Source organism: Dendronephthya gigantea, unplaced genomic scaffold, assembly GCF_004324835.1.
Source record: "Dendronephthya gigantea isolate DGI-Jeju-01 unplaced genomic scaffold, DenGig_1.0 000029F, whole genome shotgun sequence".
NCBI lineage: Eukaryota > Metazoa > Cnidaria > Anthozoa > Malacalcyonacea > Nephtheidae > Dendronephthya > Dendronephthya gigantea.
The window spans coordinates 753,430-775,943 of NW_021163039.1; the positions used below are offsets into that span (position 1 = coordinate 753,430).

A 22,514-nucleotide genomic window follows, 5' to 3' on the forward strand; every position below is an offset into this window, starting at 1 on the left:
ATACGGAGCGATTTGCTCTTGATAACTTTTTCCACATTCCTCCTTAGTTTTTAGGTAGATCTCTTCCGTCTGAGACTCTTGATTTGGCTCGTATTTATAGTGAACAACGAGTTTTGGTTCACTTCCATACTTCAGTTCGCATATTGTGGATGTGGTATTGAGAACATGGTGTGGAAGAAGCTCTTCACCAAGAATAAGATTCAATAAACTGCTTTTCCCAGCACTACTTTCACCTGAAATAAAGTATCCAATTTATAAGTTGTTGGTAAATATAATATACAAAAGCCATTGGACGCTATGTCACTGTGTTGTTTTTACGCGAGTTATACCTGCAATAAGTAGATTATAATTTTGTACTCCCAAACATTGAATCTTTTCTCGCAGGATAGTAAAAACTCCACGTCCGCCATAGTAGGAATCTATTATTGCAGTCGCGTATTTATCCAGTCTTTCTAAACAATCCAAAACCTTGAAATACAATTCCTTTAATTTTCCTCTTTTCAACAGATCATCTTCTTTAGCTTTCGCTATTACGGGAAATCCCTGTAATGGAATGAGAAAGTTATATCACGCGATATGTGCTGGTTGTTGTTGAAAGGTGGATAAAACCCTCGCTACGGTCCTTAAATGATAATACAACGAAAGTTACCGTTGTTCCATTTGAATATTGCCCGCTGCCAGAACTTTGTTCTTCTATCACCGTAGTGGCTGTTTTTTTCATTTCTTCGAGGTTTAGGTTGTTTTGGTCGCATTCAATACCGAGCAGTGTGAATATCTCTGCCATTTCCGTTACCTTGTTTATATCGTCAATACTTTTCCTGGGCTTTCGACTTTTTTGCTGTGTGACTGCTTGGTTGACGTCCAGTCGTATGCTCTATATGTATGTTAACGACATTCATGTTCAAATAATTACTTTTCGTATATAGATAGACGCCAAATTAATTTGTGTTCTACTTGTCCCCGAGCTGGCGCGAAGCCCTGTTCAAGGGCACTGATTTGAATTACTCCTGGCCATTGTGATATAGCAATGCAGAATCCAAACTCGTATAATTATAATATTCTGTGTCATTACCCGTTGACGTTGCATGTTTTTTCTAGTTATGCGCATGCGCTAAGTTGTAATCAACTTCTGAGTGTTTAAGCATAGGCGGCCCAAAATTTTGCGATATTTTTTCGCGCGAGAAATTTTTCGCTAATTTGTCAATATAATGTAATAATGTACAATTATACACATGAGGTAGAAAGCTCTTTTTTTACGTTACCAACGTAAATAATTACCACTTAGACTATGACAAAATACCTCAATTATATTGACCGAAACTTTTAAAAAAATATAGTAAACTAATCTCTGATAGTTTTGCTATCTTTTTACAAGCGAATTACGATTTAAAACTGCTTTTAACATGACAAAACACGGCAATATTTTTATAGTTTTTGATCAAAAACTTCTCGTATGATGCGGGATGACAGTGGTCCATGTATTCGTCATTGTTTTGTTTATGGTTTAAGGCAAATTGTTTGTGTTTTAATGGGTGCGTCATCCACTGTCATTTCTCGTTGGGATACATAAATTTCTCACTTTTATGAAGGCTCGAAATTTAATTTGCTTTGGCATTGCCGTTTTTGCTAAAATCATTTCGCCATATAAAATCATATCAACGTGATGGGTACATCTTGAGTTATGTGGAAATCATTCAAGACCATGCAGTCAGTTGTTCAGATATCTCACTGCTTTCCATACAGACAATTGGAACGACAATGTTAAATATGCAAGAGAATAATAGATATGTTGACTGAAGTATTAATAGAGTTGAGTCCCCACCATTATTTATTAATTTGCCGGCAACTCTAACAAATTAGTTCCGTGTACGGAGATATGCCAGATGGAAATAGGCTGATGGAAATAAGATGGAAATATATAAAATTGCAAACCTGCATGGATAGACCTTCAATACATCAGTTAAAGAAAATAAACCCTCGGCAACAGCGCTACGTTTATATATATAAAACACTAAAAGTTAAAAGTTACCTTTTCACGTGACATTGTCGTGTTGGATATCCCATATTCCATACTCCAAACATTTTCAACCGGTTCCTTGTGCTGTTCCCTTCTATAGGGTTTATCAAAAAAGTGGACAGTTGTTCAAATGACTTGGTTCAAATGACGGTTTGGATAAATAAATGGCAGTGTGCCAAAACACAATACCGGTTTATTAAGCAAATGTAGCAAATTACAGAAAATTGTTACAATATTTTATAATTATGCCAAGCACAGAAAAGGTGGGGAGCTAAAAAACGCTCCAGGTGAAGTCAATTATAAAGTAGGAAACGCAAAAAGGGGTCAGTGGAGGGAGGGAGGGTGAATGAGCGATATATAAACAAGAATTGGCTTGTTTAAAAGAGATAAAGTCTATAGCATTCTATTATTCCAGAAAGTATTCTAGTATTTCCAAAACACACAAGACTTTTTCTCGAAAAAGTGTATCGGGAAGTGTAGGCCTATGTATGTATGATCATCGGGAGGTGTAGGCCTATGTATGTATGATCATTCCGCCCCATAGATTTCTTAAAATAGGCGATTGCGCTCTTAAGAGAAATCGGTCAGGCATGACTTGACATCCACCTTTTCATGACTGATAATGATATTCGGGGATGATGAATATTCGTTTGCAAAATATTCTTATAGTGGAGCAAAAGGCCCCCTTCAACATAAAACGTAAAAATAATTGCTTTATACCTTAATACTTCTAGCTTGACTGTTCCAGATAAAGAATATAGGAGACTGTTGACATAAGTGATGTGTGAATTTTTGACTAACATGTCATTGATCTATTAACAAAACCGAAATTAATCATATAATATACAATTACAATGTATACATGCTCACATACACTTATAGTTTAAAAACTGTGGATCACACTATAATCTGAATGGATTCACTGTACTCGTCTCTTCAAATTTCTCTTCAGATCAAAATATATTTGGAGTAAAAAGGAAGAATTTTGTTTTGAACTAATCGGCATTAGGGTTTGTTTACATTTTTAGGCTACGCCAATCAGAATGCCTAAATTTTTAATACTTCATGTAAAATGGTAAGTAATGTAGCTACCTTTTTACCGCAGGTATAGTCAATATTTAGGTTACTGAAAATGTAAACAAATTTGGTATTTGGACTAAAACGAAATTCTTCCTTGTTATTTAGACCTGCATGGTTCAAACTAGCTCCTAAAAATCGGGGATCCATTGTATTACTTTCCGATAGACAAGGCATTTTGCGCACCAGCGACCTCGGACAAAGGGAATCTCAAATTCTTAGGACAAGTGTGAACCAGGCTTTAGAGTCGATGTGAGCCTGCATAACATGTACCATTATTAGCTGATCCTGTGGCCGTATTTTTCCAACAAGCTGACTTTTCGGATCAACATTACGAAAAAATATACCAGAGAGCTACGATAAAAAGGCAAAATATTTTAGGATGCATGAACATAAATAAGATAGTTATGATAATTAAAATCAACGTGCATCACATTCAAGTTTCCTTTCCATTATTAGCCTGTTTCTATACAAATGCTTACTTCGAAAGTCCTTCTTCTACTGTATAACTCAAAATCTTTGGTTGCTCCAATTTCCTTCTCAAAGGTTGCGAAAATTGCATTCTCCTTAAACAAAGGTGAATAGACAAAATGGCATTTATAGTATGCAAAATTGTACCATATATTCATCGAATTTATGTAAATCGCCAGCAACAAGGTAAAACGCCGTTTGAGAACTCATTTTTGCTGGAATATTTTACGGTCCCCATTAATACATCAATTTGCTACTTAGTTGCCTGGTAAACTTTTTTCATATGACTTCATTAAAAACACCTTGACTGCAATTTGATTTGACTTCCGTCTATACGAGCACTTATTACGACCGAAATACTACCGAAAATACAACCGAAATACCGTGGTTATAGGTGCACGCTACAACTGTGATTGGCGAAAGCTGTAGCGTGCACCTAGCCACTTCTGTATGTATGTGTGCGTGTTTCCATATCCATGTCTTGTATATGTATTTATGTAAATGTACGGCATGTTCATTGGCAAAGCTAAATGAAATAAAGTTTAAAAAAATAAAATGAATTATTTTGGCTGAACGGTGGTCGTATTAAGGCGGTTCCACAGTACTTCAAAAATGTTTACACGATTAGGATAATTTAATTTATAAAATAAATTTCCGGCCTTCGAAACTTATAAATCGACGTGGCATAATAAAAGACAATCAGGCTGTAGTGTTAAGACTCCTGCTGTTAAGTTATGCGTTCTACCTAAAGAAGACTATATTTTGCTATCGTTTAGAATCAGGGTTGGTAGGTTACGAAATAAATAAGCTGAATATTAATATCATTCTTTCTTTGAAACGAACCCAAAAGGCCGCTTATAATAATGGTTAGCTTTTTAGGATGTATACTAACCATGTTTAAAACAACTAAATTGGGTAAAAAGATGTGGTTAGCGCGGGAAAGGAAACTGGGGAACGAGTAATCTCTTCATCCTTTTACTAACTATGATTATAATGTTAATTCGTGACAGCACTAATACTGCAAATTAGTCCTGCACGAGTAAGTCAATTGAGTAAAAAAAATATGTATTTAGTCAGTGCAACATTTTGTCACGAAAATCGACATTTTCTCTTCAATATAGACTCGATTATTTCCCGATTTGTAAATTTGTGCTATAGTTATGCATCAGTTAAATGCAGATATAATTTTTACGGTATTTATCACTATCGCTGATACAAGAATATATGTTTGTACACCGTGTACGATATAGAGGCATATATTGCAGACAATGGGCAGCAATATCTGTGTGGTGTATACACGCCAGAGTTTCTGTTTGTTGCACATTATATTCGGCTATTATCTAGCATTTGACATCCTCCAAGAGTTCCCTACAGCAAAATGCAGTGGCGGACATTTAAGGAAATATTAATTCAAGTCTAATAGTAATTCAAGTCTAATATTGATTCAAGTTTAATATTGATTCAAGTCTATATCAGATCCGCACGACAAAGATAATACGTGAACGCCTGTCGGTGTCTTCTATAAGGAAGTGCGCAATCAAATAACTCCGGCTGAAATCACTAATTCGTAGAGGGTTTTAACGTTGGAGTTTTATATACGCTGTAATTAAAGCCAATCTCTCCCCAGAATTAGTACCTCCTTTATCAGTTTTAGTTTATTAATATTAGGATTAGACTAAAGACAACTAGAAAGATTCTGGTTTGTCGTGGGTGCGACATCTATAAGACGTAAACCGGTAAACGGTTAATATTGTAACTATATACGAAGGGTTTGAATACCATGATGATATAACAGTAAAGATTGCAGCAGCTGATGACATCTATATTATAGTAATGTTGATAATCATGCAGACGTAAAGATTAACCAGACAAAACTAAATTTTAGAATAAAACGAAACCTCAAAGCAAAATCATAGAACAATAACACACTATCTGGTCTCACTATCCTAACTTGCATAAATATCGTACCCATGGCCATGTGTGTACCCTAGAAAAAAAGATATAGAAAAAAGCAAGCAGATTTTGAGTTGTCGAACGTACCTGAATGTAAGTTTCCATACTGGTTAATTTACCTACTGTATTCTCGCGACGCTACATGCATGTTTATTGACCTGCATATTGTCGACACTGTCTTATATATCTATTCAGTATTTTCTATAGGATCATACCCCCTGTAATCTCCAGCTGTGCAGTTTAAAAACCTCGAATATTTGCAAAAAGATATGATGGAGATAATTGCTAAGTATTCGATTTGACGGCTAAGCTAATAGCTAAGTATACTTATACCACATATACATATAGCCTATATTTCTGTTAACAACGGGATGTCTATAGCGATTCTAAACCACTCAATAAATTGTATACTCAATAAACATCACAATTAAGTCTTTTATTTTGCCACTTTAAGATAGTGAAGTTAAAACACAGAGTTTGTTAGCGGTATGGCGTTTGCCCATAAACGTTAATCTTAAGGTCCCTATTAACTAAAGCTTTTTTGTATTACGTGCGAATTTGCTCTTATTTCACGATTCCTGCATTGCACAGTTGTCTTATATGTCTTAAAATACGAATAAAATAACACTAACATGCATTGATTGTAAGCATCGAAACTGGGTCGTTGCTATATATAGACGTGTAGATTAAATTAAAGCCATTTAAAAACTTCTAGAATCCAGTCATGCAGTCATGCACGCAGTCATACTGGTCAAACAGGTTCTAGGACTCGCATTGGTAACAGTACTTCATTGAACTGAAGCGATTCATCCTGTATAAATATTCGATTAATAATAATAAATAACAAAGGGAGACAACGATCGATGTTAGTATATATACGCCTATACTTTTAGTCGATTTGGGTCAACCTGGCAATTAAAGTCGCCCTTTACACGGCACGGCGAAAAAAGTAACCTTAGTGCCTGCCTGCCTGGCTTTTGTATCGGTAGATGAAATTGGGTGCGGTTATCAATTTTATAGTCGTGTCGGGACAAAAAAAATCCGAGTGCATGTATTACGGGGCTTAAAGCTGTGATGAACAGATGAATGAGTAATGAGTATCACAGAAATCGTAGACTAAGATGCATACTATATATTGTACGCATTAACGTCTTCTAATGCTTCTGTCAATCTCGCCAAGCAAACAATCTGTAGCCAGAACTCTACCCGGTATGACGTCTGCGCGTGGGAACAGTGCGTGGGAACACAAACAATTATGCTATATAGCGATAGTTATGCCGAATTAATTCAATGCTCTCAAACAAACAAAACGTTCAAACGACTGATGAATATATTAGCAAACATATAGTAAGTTTCAAAGTTCATATCCAGAATCCGATTAGTTGAAAGTATGTCACGTAAAAGGCAAGAAATCCCAATGTTATACACCAAAACATGTTACCAGGTTTAAACCAGTTTGAACAGGCAATACGATCCGTCACTGCCATGCTGCTGTCCAAGTAACACTGGACAGCCGCATGATTATAAGAAACGAGTGTAAGTTCTCTTAAGCGTGAGAATTTTAGTTTGTCCAGTGTATTATGAAAATAAATAAGAATAAAGAATCATTATTGAGTCTTTCTTTTTGAACTCACTGAAAGCTTTCAGCTAATTGTATTATTGTTACTTCAACGATGTGCTTCAATACCACGTAGCCATTTTACTGCTTTATTGTAGCAATACATTAAGACCTAAATTCTATGATGTTTTCTGTGCTTCGGAACTATATTGTACAAAATCTGTCTTTGAACCACCGACCCATGCATAATAAGTATGGTTTCATTAAGAAAACCTACAGAAATATCCTGCCTTTTACACTGCTATTAAACACCGCAAGGGCAGTAAATACCTCGTAGGAATTATCGAACATACCTGCCTGAAAGTTTCCATAAAAGAACAAGAACTACACGTCGAAGCTGTTTCGGTTACCTCTTGTGTACCATTAATCAATAATTTTATTTAATCATGCAATACTTGGAAACGAAGTTTAATTTCTAAAGATATCTTTACATGCAGTGGTAATATCCCACAGCGCTGTTAATTAATTATTGCATAAATTACGAAAGCTGGTATTGTATTTTAAAAACTATTGAAAAATGTCTAATCAATCGCAATTGCATCATGAGTTTTGAGGTTGTGTTTTGGGACATTGGAACACACCAAACAGCAACAAACATATCAGAAAATATATTTCAGATTGAGGTATATTTGAAGTCTGTTTTGCTAAACAAAGTAAAATTATTTATTCATCCGATCGTTATCTCGGAAAAGTTCACCCTATAATTTGTACTCAAATTATTAAAAGGAATGATAAGAATTGCTCTTTTGGATCTGCACTAAGTGCTTTATCTTCTTGATCGCAATTGTCAGAAGTTAATAACGTTAAACCCGGCACACTAGAGCTTTCTGCTTAGCAAAATATCATTCGTAGCGGGCGAAGCTATTCCAGCGTGCAGTGAACGTTTTAATTTTTTGCGATACTGGTGATGCACCAGATATTGTGTTGCGTGGATCACTGGTTTTACACGTCATAAGAAAGAATGCAAATCTTTGATGGATAATTTTATTAAATCTATAAATTCTGCTTGCAACTGTTTTCGATCCGTATCACCTTTTCATTTACTGACACTAATAACCATTTCAACTATCAATTACGGTCATGCTAAATTGATTAGGTAAATCTATATGTTCGTCAACAAATTCTGAAAACGACTTATATCTATTGTATAGCAATATGCATGTATACGCGTAGATATGAATACTTCATGTAAACTACCAACTACGGTAATTAACAAATCCTCTGGTCTCCGATACTTATCTGCATTCTTCGTCGTATAAGAGCTATGCTATAATGAATACGCATTCTAGTGGTCCTTTCGACAGTAATAATGTTTGTAATAATTTTCAAGCTATTCAGTCTTCAGAGAACCAGCTCCAATTCAGATGAATCGAACGAGGTTTAGCGTGAAATATCTCGTAGCATTCTTTAGCAGAATACCTTTCTTTTATCTCAGTCGCCCAGCTCTTCACCATGACAACATGCATTGCTGGAATGTTAATCGTTGTGTTGTCGATCTTTGGACGATAATTATCAGCTAATTTTTCTTTGAACGTCACCTTGTCGATGGGCATAAGTTCTTTGAACGCCTGGGTGCTATACCACATCTCCCACAACAGAATATCATAAATGTAGATGTCTGCTTCTTCCGTGCGATTTGTCAGGTCTTCCACTACCTCAGGTGCAAAATAAGGCATGCTTACCTCAGTTGGCCCGAAGTTGGTCTATTATGCAAGTGGTCCATTAGAGTGAAGGTCATTTGAGAATTATTGAGATGGGATATATAATACGGGAAATAATAATCTTAATCATACGACACTCGTGATCACTGTAGCTACTCAACCGATGTCAAGTGAAGCATACTTACCAAGATATTCTCCAGCTTTAAGTGTCTATGAACAAAGCCTATCTCATGGATGTAGTTTAACCCTCTTGCAATCTCCTTCGCCCATTTTAAAAACGTCTGAATTGCTTGGTCGATAGACGAATATTCTGCTGGCGTTTTTTCTCGTCTTTTTGAATCAAACTTCTGAGGTTCTCCTTGCACAATTCCATCACGAATATAAACGTGTAATCATTAACATAGGGCGAAATAATCACCTGCGCTGTTCCAAAAAACGTTGACCACATTTTCGTGCTTCAAATACCTGCAGCAAATGTGTAAAGCTCAACATAACGAATATGTTTAAGGTGGTTGAACATGTTGGTTGTACCGAAAAGGTTTACTTCTTCTTCTCTGTCAACATTAAATGCTATACTTACAGTATTGAAAACAACAAGGTTGAAGGTAAGAAAAGTGCTGGGTTGCCACCATGATTTCTCGTTTCAGTCTGATCGTTTTGGCCGGATTCAATAAATAGATTTATTATATGGCACGCGGTCTCGTGACTAAAATGGCGTGCGCTGATTGGTTCTTTGCCGTTCTGGAATCCCCCAGTATTAGACCGTTGCCGTAGTAACGGTCCAACTCTCATATTTTTGAACAAAAACAAGCTTGCACTTTCATTTTTGACACGAAAAATATCGGCGAAGAATGGACGAAGAAGAGCATTATTTGGTACATGTGAATATTACATTTATTCATCTTTGATTTTTGTTTATATTACTGTATCATTCTCATTTAACGAGTAAAAAACAAAGTTTTGGAAGCCGCTTCAGTGCTTGCTTGGCGACCGGCTGGCGAAAGAGCTGGCAGGATGCTGCAACGCATTGTATAAATAAATAAACTAAATACTGTATGCCATATAATAAATCCCTTATTAACCGAATACGTTCGGTCCGTACTGGAAAAATATCAAACCTCGGTCTTTTATGTATGGACCTCGCTATCGCTCGGTCCGTACTGTCAAGACCTCGGTCTGATATTTTTCTAGTACGGACCTCAGATTCGGTTAATAAGTGGTATATAGTGAGTCCCCTTCTATGATGATAGAACTGATGTCTCATAAAACCTACCTAACCGTCGCTTCTTCATACAAGTAAAATCTTGAATTTAGATTATCAATGATTGTCAAATTGAATACTTTCACCCCAACCTCCAAGCCACGATTCGGATCTCCTTCCCTATCTATTCCACCATTCCTGAGTTTACCATTCTTTTAATATATCAGGAAGAATTGAAAAAGTTTACATATATTTAAAAATGCACACACTACTACACTGCAATCGATACTTATTTGCTGTATCGTGAGTATCTTTTGAATAACTACTATTAATGCCATTGCTATAAATTAATGTGTTATGAAGTTTGCGTTTTATCTTCAATTAAAACGTTCAATTTATATCAATAAAAATACCTAAACTGTGTACATGTCGTCTATGCTTATCTACGTGTATCTATGTTGATACCAGGCTATATGTTCTTACTATATATCGGCCTTCTGTCCGGCTAAACTAATGCGTCTTGTTTATTTGGACGTTCCATTCTCCATTCTGTCATTTCCGAAAATGCATCGTAGCACCTTTTCATGGACCATCTTTTTTCAACCTCAGTAGCCCAGCTTGCCGCTATGACATCATGTATTTTTGGTATGTGGATTTTGTTCTTGTCTATCTCTGGACGATACCCTTCAATCAGCTTCTCTCGGAAATCGGTGACGTTTTCGATAGGCATAATTTCGTTGAACGCCTGGGTGGCATACCACATCTCCCACAACACAATACCATAACTGTAGATATCTGCTTCTTTTGTACGATTCGTGAGGTCTTCAAGCACCTCGGGTGCAAGATGGGTGATGCTTTTCGGTATTTTCAGAAATCGACCCACAATCCCAACATCAGATATCATCGCTGTCCCATCTTCGCCTTCCTGCAGGGCAAGAGATTAATGTTTTAAATAGTTTACTTTGTAAATTAAGATGTTTTTGTGTGTGAAACTGTTTGAAACGTTGATAATATAAAATGTGAATATTAGTAAAAGCCTCAGTCTTGACAAGTTATACATACAATAAACAATGAGTCAAGGTGAAAGTTTCAGAGAAATATATGTTACCAACCAAAATATTTTCAAGCTTGAGATGTCTGTGGATGAGTCCTCTCTCGTGAATGTAGTTTAGACCAGCTGCTATGTCCATCGCCCTCTTAATGAACTTGCCAATTGCTAGTTTGGAGTTTTCAGATTCTGCAGGTGTTAGAGTTCGGTCACGGAAAATGGCACTTCTTAGATTTTGTTGACCTGCTTGCATTACGAATATGAATTTGTACTTGTATGATGAACGAGGAGTACAAATTCGGGTTGCTCCAAAATACTTGAGAACGTTTTCATGATGCAAATCCCTAGATTAAAAAAAGGTCTAGATATTTCGAAAAGTAAGGAAGATTTACAAGTGGGCGAATTGCTCTTGCAAATTACCAACACAGCTAGCGTTTCAATCAATATGTTTGCAGAGTGATAACATAAACAAGTAATGATAGCCTTGGAGTTTCTCGCGTTTTTTTTATACACCTTGCATGTATATCAGTGTATTGGTGCCGACCTGACATGCATGGTTGCTTATAATATAGCTACCTACCTGATCTTCAGTTCTTCGTACAGAAAGAATTTTGAATTCGTTTCATCAAATGGATGTTGGAATACTTTCACTGCCACTTCCATTTTAGAAGTCTGCGATCTGGGTCTGGGACAACTTAACTTCCCCTTGAACACTGTGGAACTCTCTCCCTCTCCAATCAATGAATTCATGTCTCGTTTCCATTCAAGATCACTGGCATTTATTGTTTCTGGACAAACCTCGATTCCCCACGGTAGGATTTTATTTATCATCTCGCTGCTTTTCTTCTGAATTGGGTCATACAGTTTCAATATTTCATCCTGACTTCGGGTATCATTAATTAATTGCGTCACCAGTTTGCGATCAGCCTCGATCAGGATGGGAATTTGATCTCCATTTTTGATAGCACCATTTTGGTGTTCTCCATCTGGCGTTGGCATATTCTAACACGTATTCTTTTGGCAGTCGCTCCAGATATTTTTCAGATTCTTTTTTCAGATAGTCACGCGGATTGTTTTGGTAATTGTCAAACTTCTTTCTTATAGTTACTTTGCGTTTTACCGCCATTGCTCCCAAAACAGGCATACCAATCACCAACCCCGCCACACCAAAGGGAATCCAAAGAGGGCTCGTTGCACCGAAGATAACTTTGGTTGTTGTCGAAATTTTACTTCGATTCTTCAAATAATCAGCTTGTCTTTCCACACTATGCATCGCCTTGTCAACACCTTGAAGTTCCTCTTCCAAAAGATTCAGCCTTTCAAAAAGATTATTATATATATCATTCAATAACAACAATAGTTAGAGAAATCTAGATAGATAGATATAGATAAAAATAGTTTGGGCAAACGATATGAGGCGCTTTATAGTTTGAGACGAACATCAGGATGAACATTTCTTTACAGGAAAGACTACAAACTACTACAACTATAATGATTTATATCCTACCATGATTTAGATTTACTAACAAAAGAAGAATTTCGTTTGGAATCATGTTTTTGAAGGGGATAGCTCAAACTTTTATATACATGCATCTTTAATTTTTTTCAAATGCACACAATGTGCCAAACCTTGTACGGAATTCGTCCAGAAGCTGCCTGTGAATTTCAGCATAAACTTGATGGTCATTCTCCCACTCAATAAGCAATTCTTTGAATCGGTTATCAATTGCCATGTTGACATTGCTTCTTGTTACTTCCCAAGTTATTCCATGCGGGGGAAATGCACCGTTATCCCAAGTACAGAACTTCGTTTTGAAATCCATCGAATGTATATATTCTTCAAGTTTGGCGAGGAGAACTTTTGTGTGATATTCCACTCTTTCTGCCATGTCCTTTTTCACCTCTTGCTCTTGTTTTTCAATTTTTCTATGCGTTTAATGATGAATTCCATCTTTTCACGAGTTGTTTCGTGAGATGATTGTATTTCTTGGCTGAAGAAATACGTTACTCTATGAATATTATACAGCAACGTATACAACCACCTGGAAGGAAATAGTTCTTTTTTAAAACAATGCCTAATAGGGTATTAAATCTCTACTGCACTCAAAAATTAAGAATGTAAAATCTTTATCATATATCCCATTTAACTTGGGAACTCTTTCATAAAAAGGATACTATTGCAATACCTACATTCAGATGGGCTACGCTACTCATTGATTTTTTGATCAATAGATACCGAGCCTTGTACCACAAAATCGTCTTTTTGTGTTTTTCGAGCATAAGTTGTCGAAAGTATTAGGAAATATTGCTTCTTACTATGGACTTTATAAAATAATCAGATTACTTGTGATGTTTATCATATGAAAATATCAAACTCGTAAATTCATCGTTAAATTGTAGCATACTTACTGCCATTGATTGTATAGACTGATATTCCTTGCCCTCAATACCAGCGTCTCTATTTTTTTGAGCAAATCGCTGAACTCTTCAGTGAGTCCGCCATACTCTTGTGCTTTGATGGCGTCTTTTATTGACATGTACACCATTTGATGATTTAAATTTGAATCTTCCCAACACTCTCTTAACTTTGCGACGACATGTTTCTTCGTTTCTGACCTTTCATCCTCTTCTACTTGATCCCATTTATTGCAGATAAAAAGGGAACATTCGGCTAAATGTTGAAGGGTCTCAACGCCGGCATCGGAGGACTTCACCTTTTTTAAGATGGTCTTTAGCTACAATAATAACGAGTATATCAGTTATGCCTCAGCGATGCTACGTCTTCGACTTCAACCAGTCGTTTCAAGTCAAAAATCAAGTAATTACATTAGGAATTATATATGAAATTAAATCATTCGTAGGTTTTACCTTTTCTTTGATATCTTGTTGTACTCCTCCAGCACGGGAAGTGTCAAGAACATAGATAAGCGCAAGAGCATTCTGAAGATAATTCATTAAAACTTCATCCATTTCATCCGTTTCACCCAGGGCTGGACTATCAATAATAACAACACCTTCCTAAAGTATAGAATATATACAATAAGTACCGTAATCTATCTGCATTACTTTGAAAGCAAGTAATCATAATTGTCTTTCAATGTACTGTGAAATATTTTAGGTATTATAACCTATTATTAGCATGATAAAGTTACTGGATGTTGATTGATCGAGAGGAGGATTTATTTCATTGGCTGTACTGCATTACAAAATATTACGATTTTTCGTTCTATTAATCCCGAATTTTATTCGCCTACTAATTTATATTATCTATGTTAATTATCTTCCACGTTTTTTAACAATAACCATATGTTCATGTGTTGTGGAACGGATGGACCATTTTGAAATCCTATACTTTTTCGCCAATTGTCAAACACAGAAAATTCTAAGTATTCATACTTAATAATTTGAAATGAAAAGGTTCACCTCAAGTAATTCATGCGGCCAAAAGATTTCTACTCTAGTATGTCGGGATCCCTTTTCTCGCTCGTCGGAACTCATTTGCACGAAGGGAGCAATTTGATCGCAGTAATTTTTGCCACATTCTTCTTTTGTTTTCAACCTTTGGAATTTAGGCATGGGTCGCACCCCTAATCGTTCATCGTACTTATAGTGAGCAATCATTACTCGTTCCTTCCCATATTTTACTTTGCATATTGTGGAAGTGGTATTAAGAACGTGATGTGGAAGAAGCTCTTCTCCGAGAATAAGATTCACTAAACTACTTTTTCCGGCGCCACTTTCACCTAAAAAAAAATAGTGAAGAGATTTTATGCAATGTTTCATTGTAATGCCGGTTAGCATTAATCGGGGTGTGATCAACCTGCCCCACCACCTTAACCTTGAGTACCTGCAATAAGAATGTTATACTCTGTGTTCGCTAAGCGTCGCCTTTGTTCTGCCAAAACATTCAAAATACTACGATCGCCATAGTAGACATTTAGAACCGGAATCGTGTAAACATCCAATTGCCCGACACACTCTTCAATCTCGAAATAAAACTTCTCCAAATTCTCTCGTTTCTTCTCATCCTCCTCTTTAGCCTTCGCTATCACCTCAAATGCCTTTGAAATATATTAGAAAATATGTTGGGTCGTAAAAGGAAAATTTTGTTTCGGAAACAAAAGATTTTTACCATATTTTTTTTACCAAATACATAAGATAGTATGAGATAATATTTTTAAATTGAGGATACAATAAATATTTGCTAAAAGTTAAGTAGGCTATCTTAAAAACAAAGACAGATGCAGGCATTAATTATCTTTGCGCTGTATAACAGATATAACTGAAAAAAGCTTTGAGTTCTCTTTATTATTATGATGATTGTTTCATGCGCTCTAGCGAAATGTATTAAAATTCCATACAGAGAACATTACAAAGATTGAGGGGCTGATTACATGGTGTCTTTTCAAACCGCGGGCCTAAAGTATTTTTCAATTACATGGGAAGTGTGACTCTCCGATACATTTGACTACCTTTCTAGGCTTCTAGCTTTATTCTCAGCGTTTATGAACATGTGCATTACAAACAAGACAAACTAGCTTTTATCAACTGCAGGGGCTAAATTTCTTACAATAAACGTGCAAACATTGAAATTCTGCAAGACTAAATTATAATTGTGGACCAGCTCCCCGTTCTTGACTTGACATCGAGTTTTAATAAAGGGGAGACGCAATATTCTTGCAATCATGTAAATGATGTTCAGATATGGCTGAGAGGGAATGCCGCAGACAATTTCGAATGCTTCGAAAGTCTGTGCTAAAGTTTCTACCTTACGAATTGCCCCACTCCTGCATATATATATATATATATATATATATATATATACACACATACATACATATATTAATATATATATAATATATATATATATATCACACATACATACATATATATATATATATATTTATATATATATATATATATTATATAACATGTGTGCCCTTCCAGCTATCACCAGAGGGCAATGGTGACTCCTGCACTTGGGACACAGGACGTACGGTTATATATAAATTTATATATAAAGAGATCTACCTTTTCTTGAGTTTTTCCAGGGGTTCCTTTTCCATAATCACTCAAAATATTGCCTAATTTGAGGGTTTTTGGTTTTGGTTTCAAGTCTGGCCTGGTCCGCCTAATTGTTGTTAATTTGTGGCCTAAATAACATGTAGAATTTGAGAGTGTAGTTTGGGATATATTATACACATTTATTTCATGTCATTCTGAATCTAATATTTTGCGAATAATTAAGGTTGTCAAATATATATATATATATATATATATATATATATATATATATATATATATATATATATATATATATGGCTATATATATATAGGCTATATATATATAGGCTATATATATATATATATATATATATATATATATATATATAGGCTATATATATATATATATATATATATATATATATATATATATATATATATATATATTATCCAAAATTGAAGGTGAGGAGATTTTATACACGAAATTACCCTCTGTATTTTTTGATTCGTCCTTGATTTCATCTTCCTCTTTTTCCTTCTTAGAGTCCTAAAAAAATCACGAATCAAAGAAACACATTTTATAAACTACGTAACATAGGGTGACGCTATAAACTGCAATTTATTGGTTTCATTGCGGTCATGACAACCTGAACACCAGCTAAAACACGAATTTCACAGAATCTATGTAGAGCACATCGTGACATAGTTTTATAAGTGACACGTAGTGACACTAAAGGAGTTTCTAGATTATTTAACTGGCCTAGGGAATGCTATAACAATGTTTATAAGGTCTTTCATTATATATTAGTATATATTAGTTCCAGTCGTTCCGTACGGAACATAGGTCGTCCACCAGAGAACGCCATCCCCTTCTGTCCTGGGCCTTCCGCTCGAGCTGTCCCCACGTCAGGCCAGCGGCCTTCGCTTCGGCTTCCGTTGAGCGCCGCCAGGTGGTCTTCGGCCGTCCTCGTTTGCGCTTCCCTTGGGGTGTCCACCGTAGCCCTCTTCTTGTGACATTGTCTGCAGGTTTCCTCAGCGTGTGTCCGAGCCAACGCCACTTGCGTCTCTTGATTTGTTGCTCGATTGGCTCCTGGGATGTTATTCTCCACAGCTCTTCATTACTCAACCTGTCGTACCACCGCACTCCAAGGATCTGGCGGAGGCAGCGGTTCACAAAGACTTGTAATTTGGACATCGACGACTTCAGCACTCTTCAAGTTTCACTGCCGTATAGAGGACACTTTTCACATTGGAGTTGAAGATACTAAGTTTCGTGTTGATGGACAGGGGGGGTCTATACAGGGTATAAGGTCTTTCATTGATTGCCCTCAGAACGCTCAGAATTCCACAGATTTAATATTTGAATATTTGATCAAATCGAGATATTAGGGCGAAACAATAGAGATAGATAGATAGATAGATAGATGGTTTATTGACTTAAACAATAGGTAGGCTATGCATAACTTGTGGTCCCGTGTGTTGTTTGTCCGTCGATTCGACTAGGACCATCTAGTCGTCCTGGGGCGCGCGGGTTTGCCGCTCGCCATCCGTCTCTGTCCTGACCTGTCTGCTCCCATATGGTGTGGCTTATGTTGAAGGCCTTCAAAGAAGCCTTGAGAGTGTCTTTGTAAAGCTTCTTCGGGCCACCTTGAGAGCGTTTCCCTGCATGTAGTTCGCCAAACAGAAGTTTTTTTGGCAGCCGATGGTCTGGCATACGAACTACATGACGGCATCAGGATGGTGAAGATGCTCTGTAGGCCAGCTTGAGTAAGCAACTCTGTGTCCGGGATCTTGTCCTGCCACTTTATACCAGTGAGTTTCCTGAGACATGTAGTGTGAAAGTGGTTTAGCTTCTTGGCATGACGCTGATAAACCGTCCATGTTTCGCAGGCATTGAGCAGTGTGGAGAGAACTATGGCCCAGTACACCTTTATCTTTGTCTCTATAGTGATGCCTCTTCTGTTCCAAGCATTCTTGTAGAGTCTGCCAAATGCGACGCTCCCTTTTACAAGTCTGGCATTCACCTCATCGTCAATGACAATGACAATGGACAGAGAGCTGCCACGACGTATGGTTTACCTCGGGCTGGCTGATGCATCACTTTTGATTTCTTCCTACTGAATGTCAGGCTGAAGTTGTTGCAAGAATAAGAAAGCGGCTTCTGAGGCAGTGTTGAGAGCACAGTCATCTGCGAACAGGAAGTCATTGATGGTGTCTGTAGAAACCTTGGTTTTCGCTTTAAGCCTCCTGAGAATGATGACTGAATCATCCGTTCGGTACCTGATGCCGATTCCTATGTCCCAGTCTCTGAATGCATCAGGCATCAGGTAGGGCGAGGACACAGCCCTTCTTTACTCCGTTGTAGACTTTGACTCTGCAAGGATTCCAATCGTGGAATTGTCGAGCGATGGCGATGAACTTTCTGGGGCATGCGTACTTCGCCATGATTCTCCAAAGACCCTTTCAACTAACAGTGTCAAAGGCCTTGGTTAGATCGACACTGGGGGAGTACAGGTTGGTGCTCTGTTCCTGAAGCTATCTAGCTGCAAGCACCATGTCGATAGTCCCGCGTTCTTTCCGGAAGCCACACTGGCTTTCTGATGGAAGATCTTGCTCAAGGTAGGCGATAAGACGGTTAAGCAGAACTCTGGCCAGGGTCTTGTCTGCAATGAAAAGAAGGGAGATTCCACGATGGTTACCACATGCCTGACGATCTCCCTTGCGTTAATTGTATACATGCATGATGGAAGCGTCTTTGAAGTCTTGTGTGACTGCCATATAAGCTGGAAGAGTTAGTCCGCTTGTGGCAAACCGCCCTCTTTATAGATTTCGGCTGGGGTGGCATCTGAGCCAGGTTCTTTGCCACTAGATAGCAAACGTATGGCTTTCTGAGTCCCTTCCAGAGTGGGTATGGCGTCTAGCGTTTGAACGGAACCTGAAGTAGCCGATCAATAGCTTCGTTGTTCATGGTGGACGGGTGGCTCAGTACGCTGTCGAAGTGTTCGGCTCTCGAGGATTTTCTCCTTGTCTTGGATCAGTGTTAATCCATCTGCACTGAGTAGTGGGGAAGCGCCGGAGGTTGTAGGTCGTCTCTTGGGCTGGACGTGAAACCTGTGCTTGGAGACGATGAGGCCATGGCTGTCAAGCACTCTGCGCCACACATAGCCTTCGTGACTCGTACATCCTCCCTTCCCCCGTCCTGACGATGACATAGTCCAAGCGATGCCAGTGCTTTGAGCGCGGGGGCATTCATGTTGTTTTTTTACGGGTAAGGGAGGCGGAAGGTGGTGTTTGTGATCAGAAGGTCATACTCTGCACAGGTCTGGAGGAGTAGTAGACCGTTGCTGTTATAGCTGCCAGCCCAATGCTTTACGATCCATTAAAGTAACCAATAACGATGAGCTTGTCATTCTTACGACGCCTCCCCGGCCTCTCGACGATATAAAAGCAGCTGCAACGTGATAGCTGTTTTGTTTGATAGCTTATATGAAACTGCAATATTAGTGTGTTGTATTGAATATACGAGGATTTTGTAATAAATAAGATTAATCGATTATGAATTTTAATGGTAGTATTTTGCATGAAAGAACAAAGAAAATACATATTTTACAAATGTAAACAAATATCTTGACAGTTTTACGGCGATTCAAATAAAACAAACCTTTGTTGGAAAAATTACGACATCATCGCAAGGTCCTTCAACTAATGATCCTTTTTCTTTTAGCCTTTGCTTTTCGTTTACTTCTTTGCCTTGTTTGATTCTGTTAAAAAATAAAAAATAGCTCATTAATTATATGAGCCCTAATTGGAACTAGGAAGCCTATAGAAATTCCCCCTTAAGAACAAACCAGCACCAAAACTATCCACAAGGCATCACTATGGGCAATTAACACCCACCCTCACAGCAGTTAACAAACTATTTTCTAATTTTACAAGTTTATCAAAACGCCGGTATATTTCAGAAGTTAAATACAATAATAATTCGTAACACTATTCGAGCTATCCTTGCATATTCCTTAATTTTTTGCATGAAAGAACAAATCTGTTGTAGGAAATACATGTTTTACAAACGTAAATAAATATCTCGACAGTTTTACGGCTATTCAAATAAACGCATCTCGCTTCTCATTTCACTTAAGGTGAAAGATTTTCATGAAACATCACCCATATATCCAAACGTTCTAAAAAAACGCGACCACAAGCTTCGATACATGACACATGCACACATATACCTTTTCATTATAGCTTCCTCCGTTTTATTGACTTCATCCATATTCATTATCTCAATCTCCATTCCTTCCACTATGACTCCAATGAGCGAAAATTCCTTCAGTAAACGCTCTTTTAGTCTCCCAGATTTAAAATCATCCAAAACCTCGAGAAACCTTTCATCTGTAAAACAGTGCAGTGATACAAGAAGACTTCCCTTTTTAAACTTTTTAAATTCTTGGTCATCTCGTTCATCACCAAAACCTCTCTTCGTAGCTTTCTGGAAAACTGTTGGGTTAATTATCTCCCATGCATCGATAAGTTCACCAAGAGTAACATCAGCGATGATCTTCATATCTGTAATTACTTTCACATGCTTGGCGGTAATACGGAATACAAAATCACCTCCGCCACTGCTCAATCCGGAACACAGGGCATTAATTGCCAAAAGTTTCTCCTGCCCAGTTACTGTCAATATTGGATTAAAAGCAGTCGTTGAATTAACATTTCAAGTATTTGTATAAATTGTATACAAAATTTAGCCCACGGTGTTAGAAATATTAGCTACTATGTAGACTGTGGAATTTTGAAAAACTAATGATAGGTTTGAAAAACGGAGAATAGATTAGGACAAGTCGCCGGCATGCAAGTGTAGTGAAATGGTGTGACCAAGGTTAAAAATATGTAATAAGGAATTTAATTTTACAAAGGGGATCATTAGTTTGTCACTAGATGTATTATTATAGCGATATACAAGCAGCAGTTGGAGAAATTTGGACAATTAATGTTTTAATACCTGGCTTATTATCTTTCTTACTATCATGGTCCGTAGTACTCTTCCACTCTTCCAGTAATACTTCCATCTTACCAAGTTTTTGTAAAACAGATTCTTGAAAAACTTTGCTTTCATCAATATGCGTTGTTATCATTGCTTCTAATTTTTCTTTAAGAAACTTATTGCTTCCCTGAAGATCAGCCACAATTTTTTTATTCAATTTATTAAATTTTTCAGTCGGAAAGTCTTCCTCTTCAAGAATTGCAATATCATCAATTTGAGATGTTGAGAATTTAACAGCATCAAAAGCGTCCTTAGCGAGTCGAACATAATTATCGAAATCACCCCTTTTTATACTGCACTCGGACGAGTGACATAGAGTGTTTCGGAGCAGGCGAACTTGGTCGATTGCTAAAGCTATCGTTTCATTATGGTTCCCTGTTGGACTGTTCAGGGAGAGATGAAAAGGACTAGGTTTCTTCCCTTTTATAAATTGATCACTGAGTGTCGTGATGGTTGGCGTCTTTTTGGTGGTTGGTGAAGTCATAAAGATTCCAAAGCTTTTCGAGTAAATAGTTGCCTGAAACAACGCTGTACAGTCCCATTTCTCGAACGAATCACTGACTAGTATTTTACTTGTGCCCCCTTCGCGTGCCAAAAAAAGTTGTCGCACTTCGGGTGTGTCGTCCCACTCGTGGTAACCTGGCAATGGAGCAATCTTAGTGTCCCACAGTGTCACAAATGTCGAACGTAACATTTTTGGAAATTCATCGAGTACGATGGATGCAAATTTAAAGAAATTTAATTCTTCCTTTGAAAAAGGTTTTGCTGCCATTTAGATGCTGTATCGTAGGATATACCAAAGGAAGGAAGTAAATTCTTTTATACCTTCAGCAAAAAGAAAACATTGTTGCTAGTACTAAAAAATCTCTATATGTGAATTAAAATGTAATATTCTCGTCTTCAAGAATTAACGAAAAGTGCTCAAAACAAGACAATTCTGTAGAGCATTTAATTTAATTTAATGTTTCATTACAGTTTTTTAATGAATAAGTTGCTACTTCGAGTTTTATGCAATAAGCAGTCATCCGGCAACATACTAACTTACTTAGCTACTGACTTCATGATATTTAAAAAATTGACTTCGATAAATCTATATGCACTCAAACAGGAAAAAGACATCAATAATTAATATAAATAGCAAATATTACGTTTCAACTACAAGGCGTCCAGTCTATATAGTTTTACAGTGTATATACGCTGCCATATATAATAATTATATATATGTATATATAAAAAAAGGTTGCTTGTCAACTAGAAAGATCTTATTCGAACATAACCACTGCTTTGTATTTTTTAATATCACTTTATTCACAAACGTTTTCGCTCTCTTAGCTCTTCAGGTGATAAATGATGACAGTGGTTATTTTGTTTACTTACATATAGTGTAATATGATACTTCCTATTTAGTGTGATTATG

General features: G+C 37.0%; 1 protein-coding gene across 1 annotated transcript; it reads right to left on the bottom strand.

Annotated features, from left to right (window-relative positions):
• Positions 1-11,968: 11,968 nt before the first annotated feature.
• Positions 11,969-14,667, bottom strand: LOC114523918. The gene is made up of 5 exons (XM_028544980.1): positions 14,632-14,667; positions 13,915-14,064; positions 13,663-13,781; positions 12,676-12,972; positions 11,969-12,362 (listed from the first exon to the last, which is right to left on the bottom strand). Exons 1-5 carry the CDS (start codon positions 14,665-14,667, stop codon positions 11,969-11,971), a joined length of 996 nt encoding a protein of 331 aa, XP_028400781.1.
• Between the last annotated feature and the right edge of the window lie 7,847 nt (positions 14,668-22,514).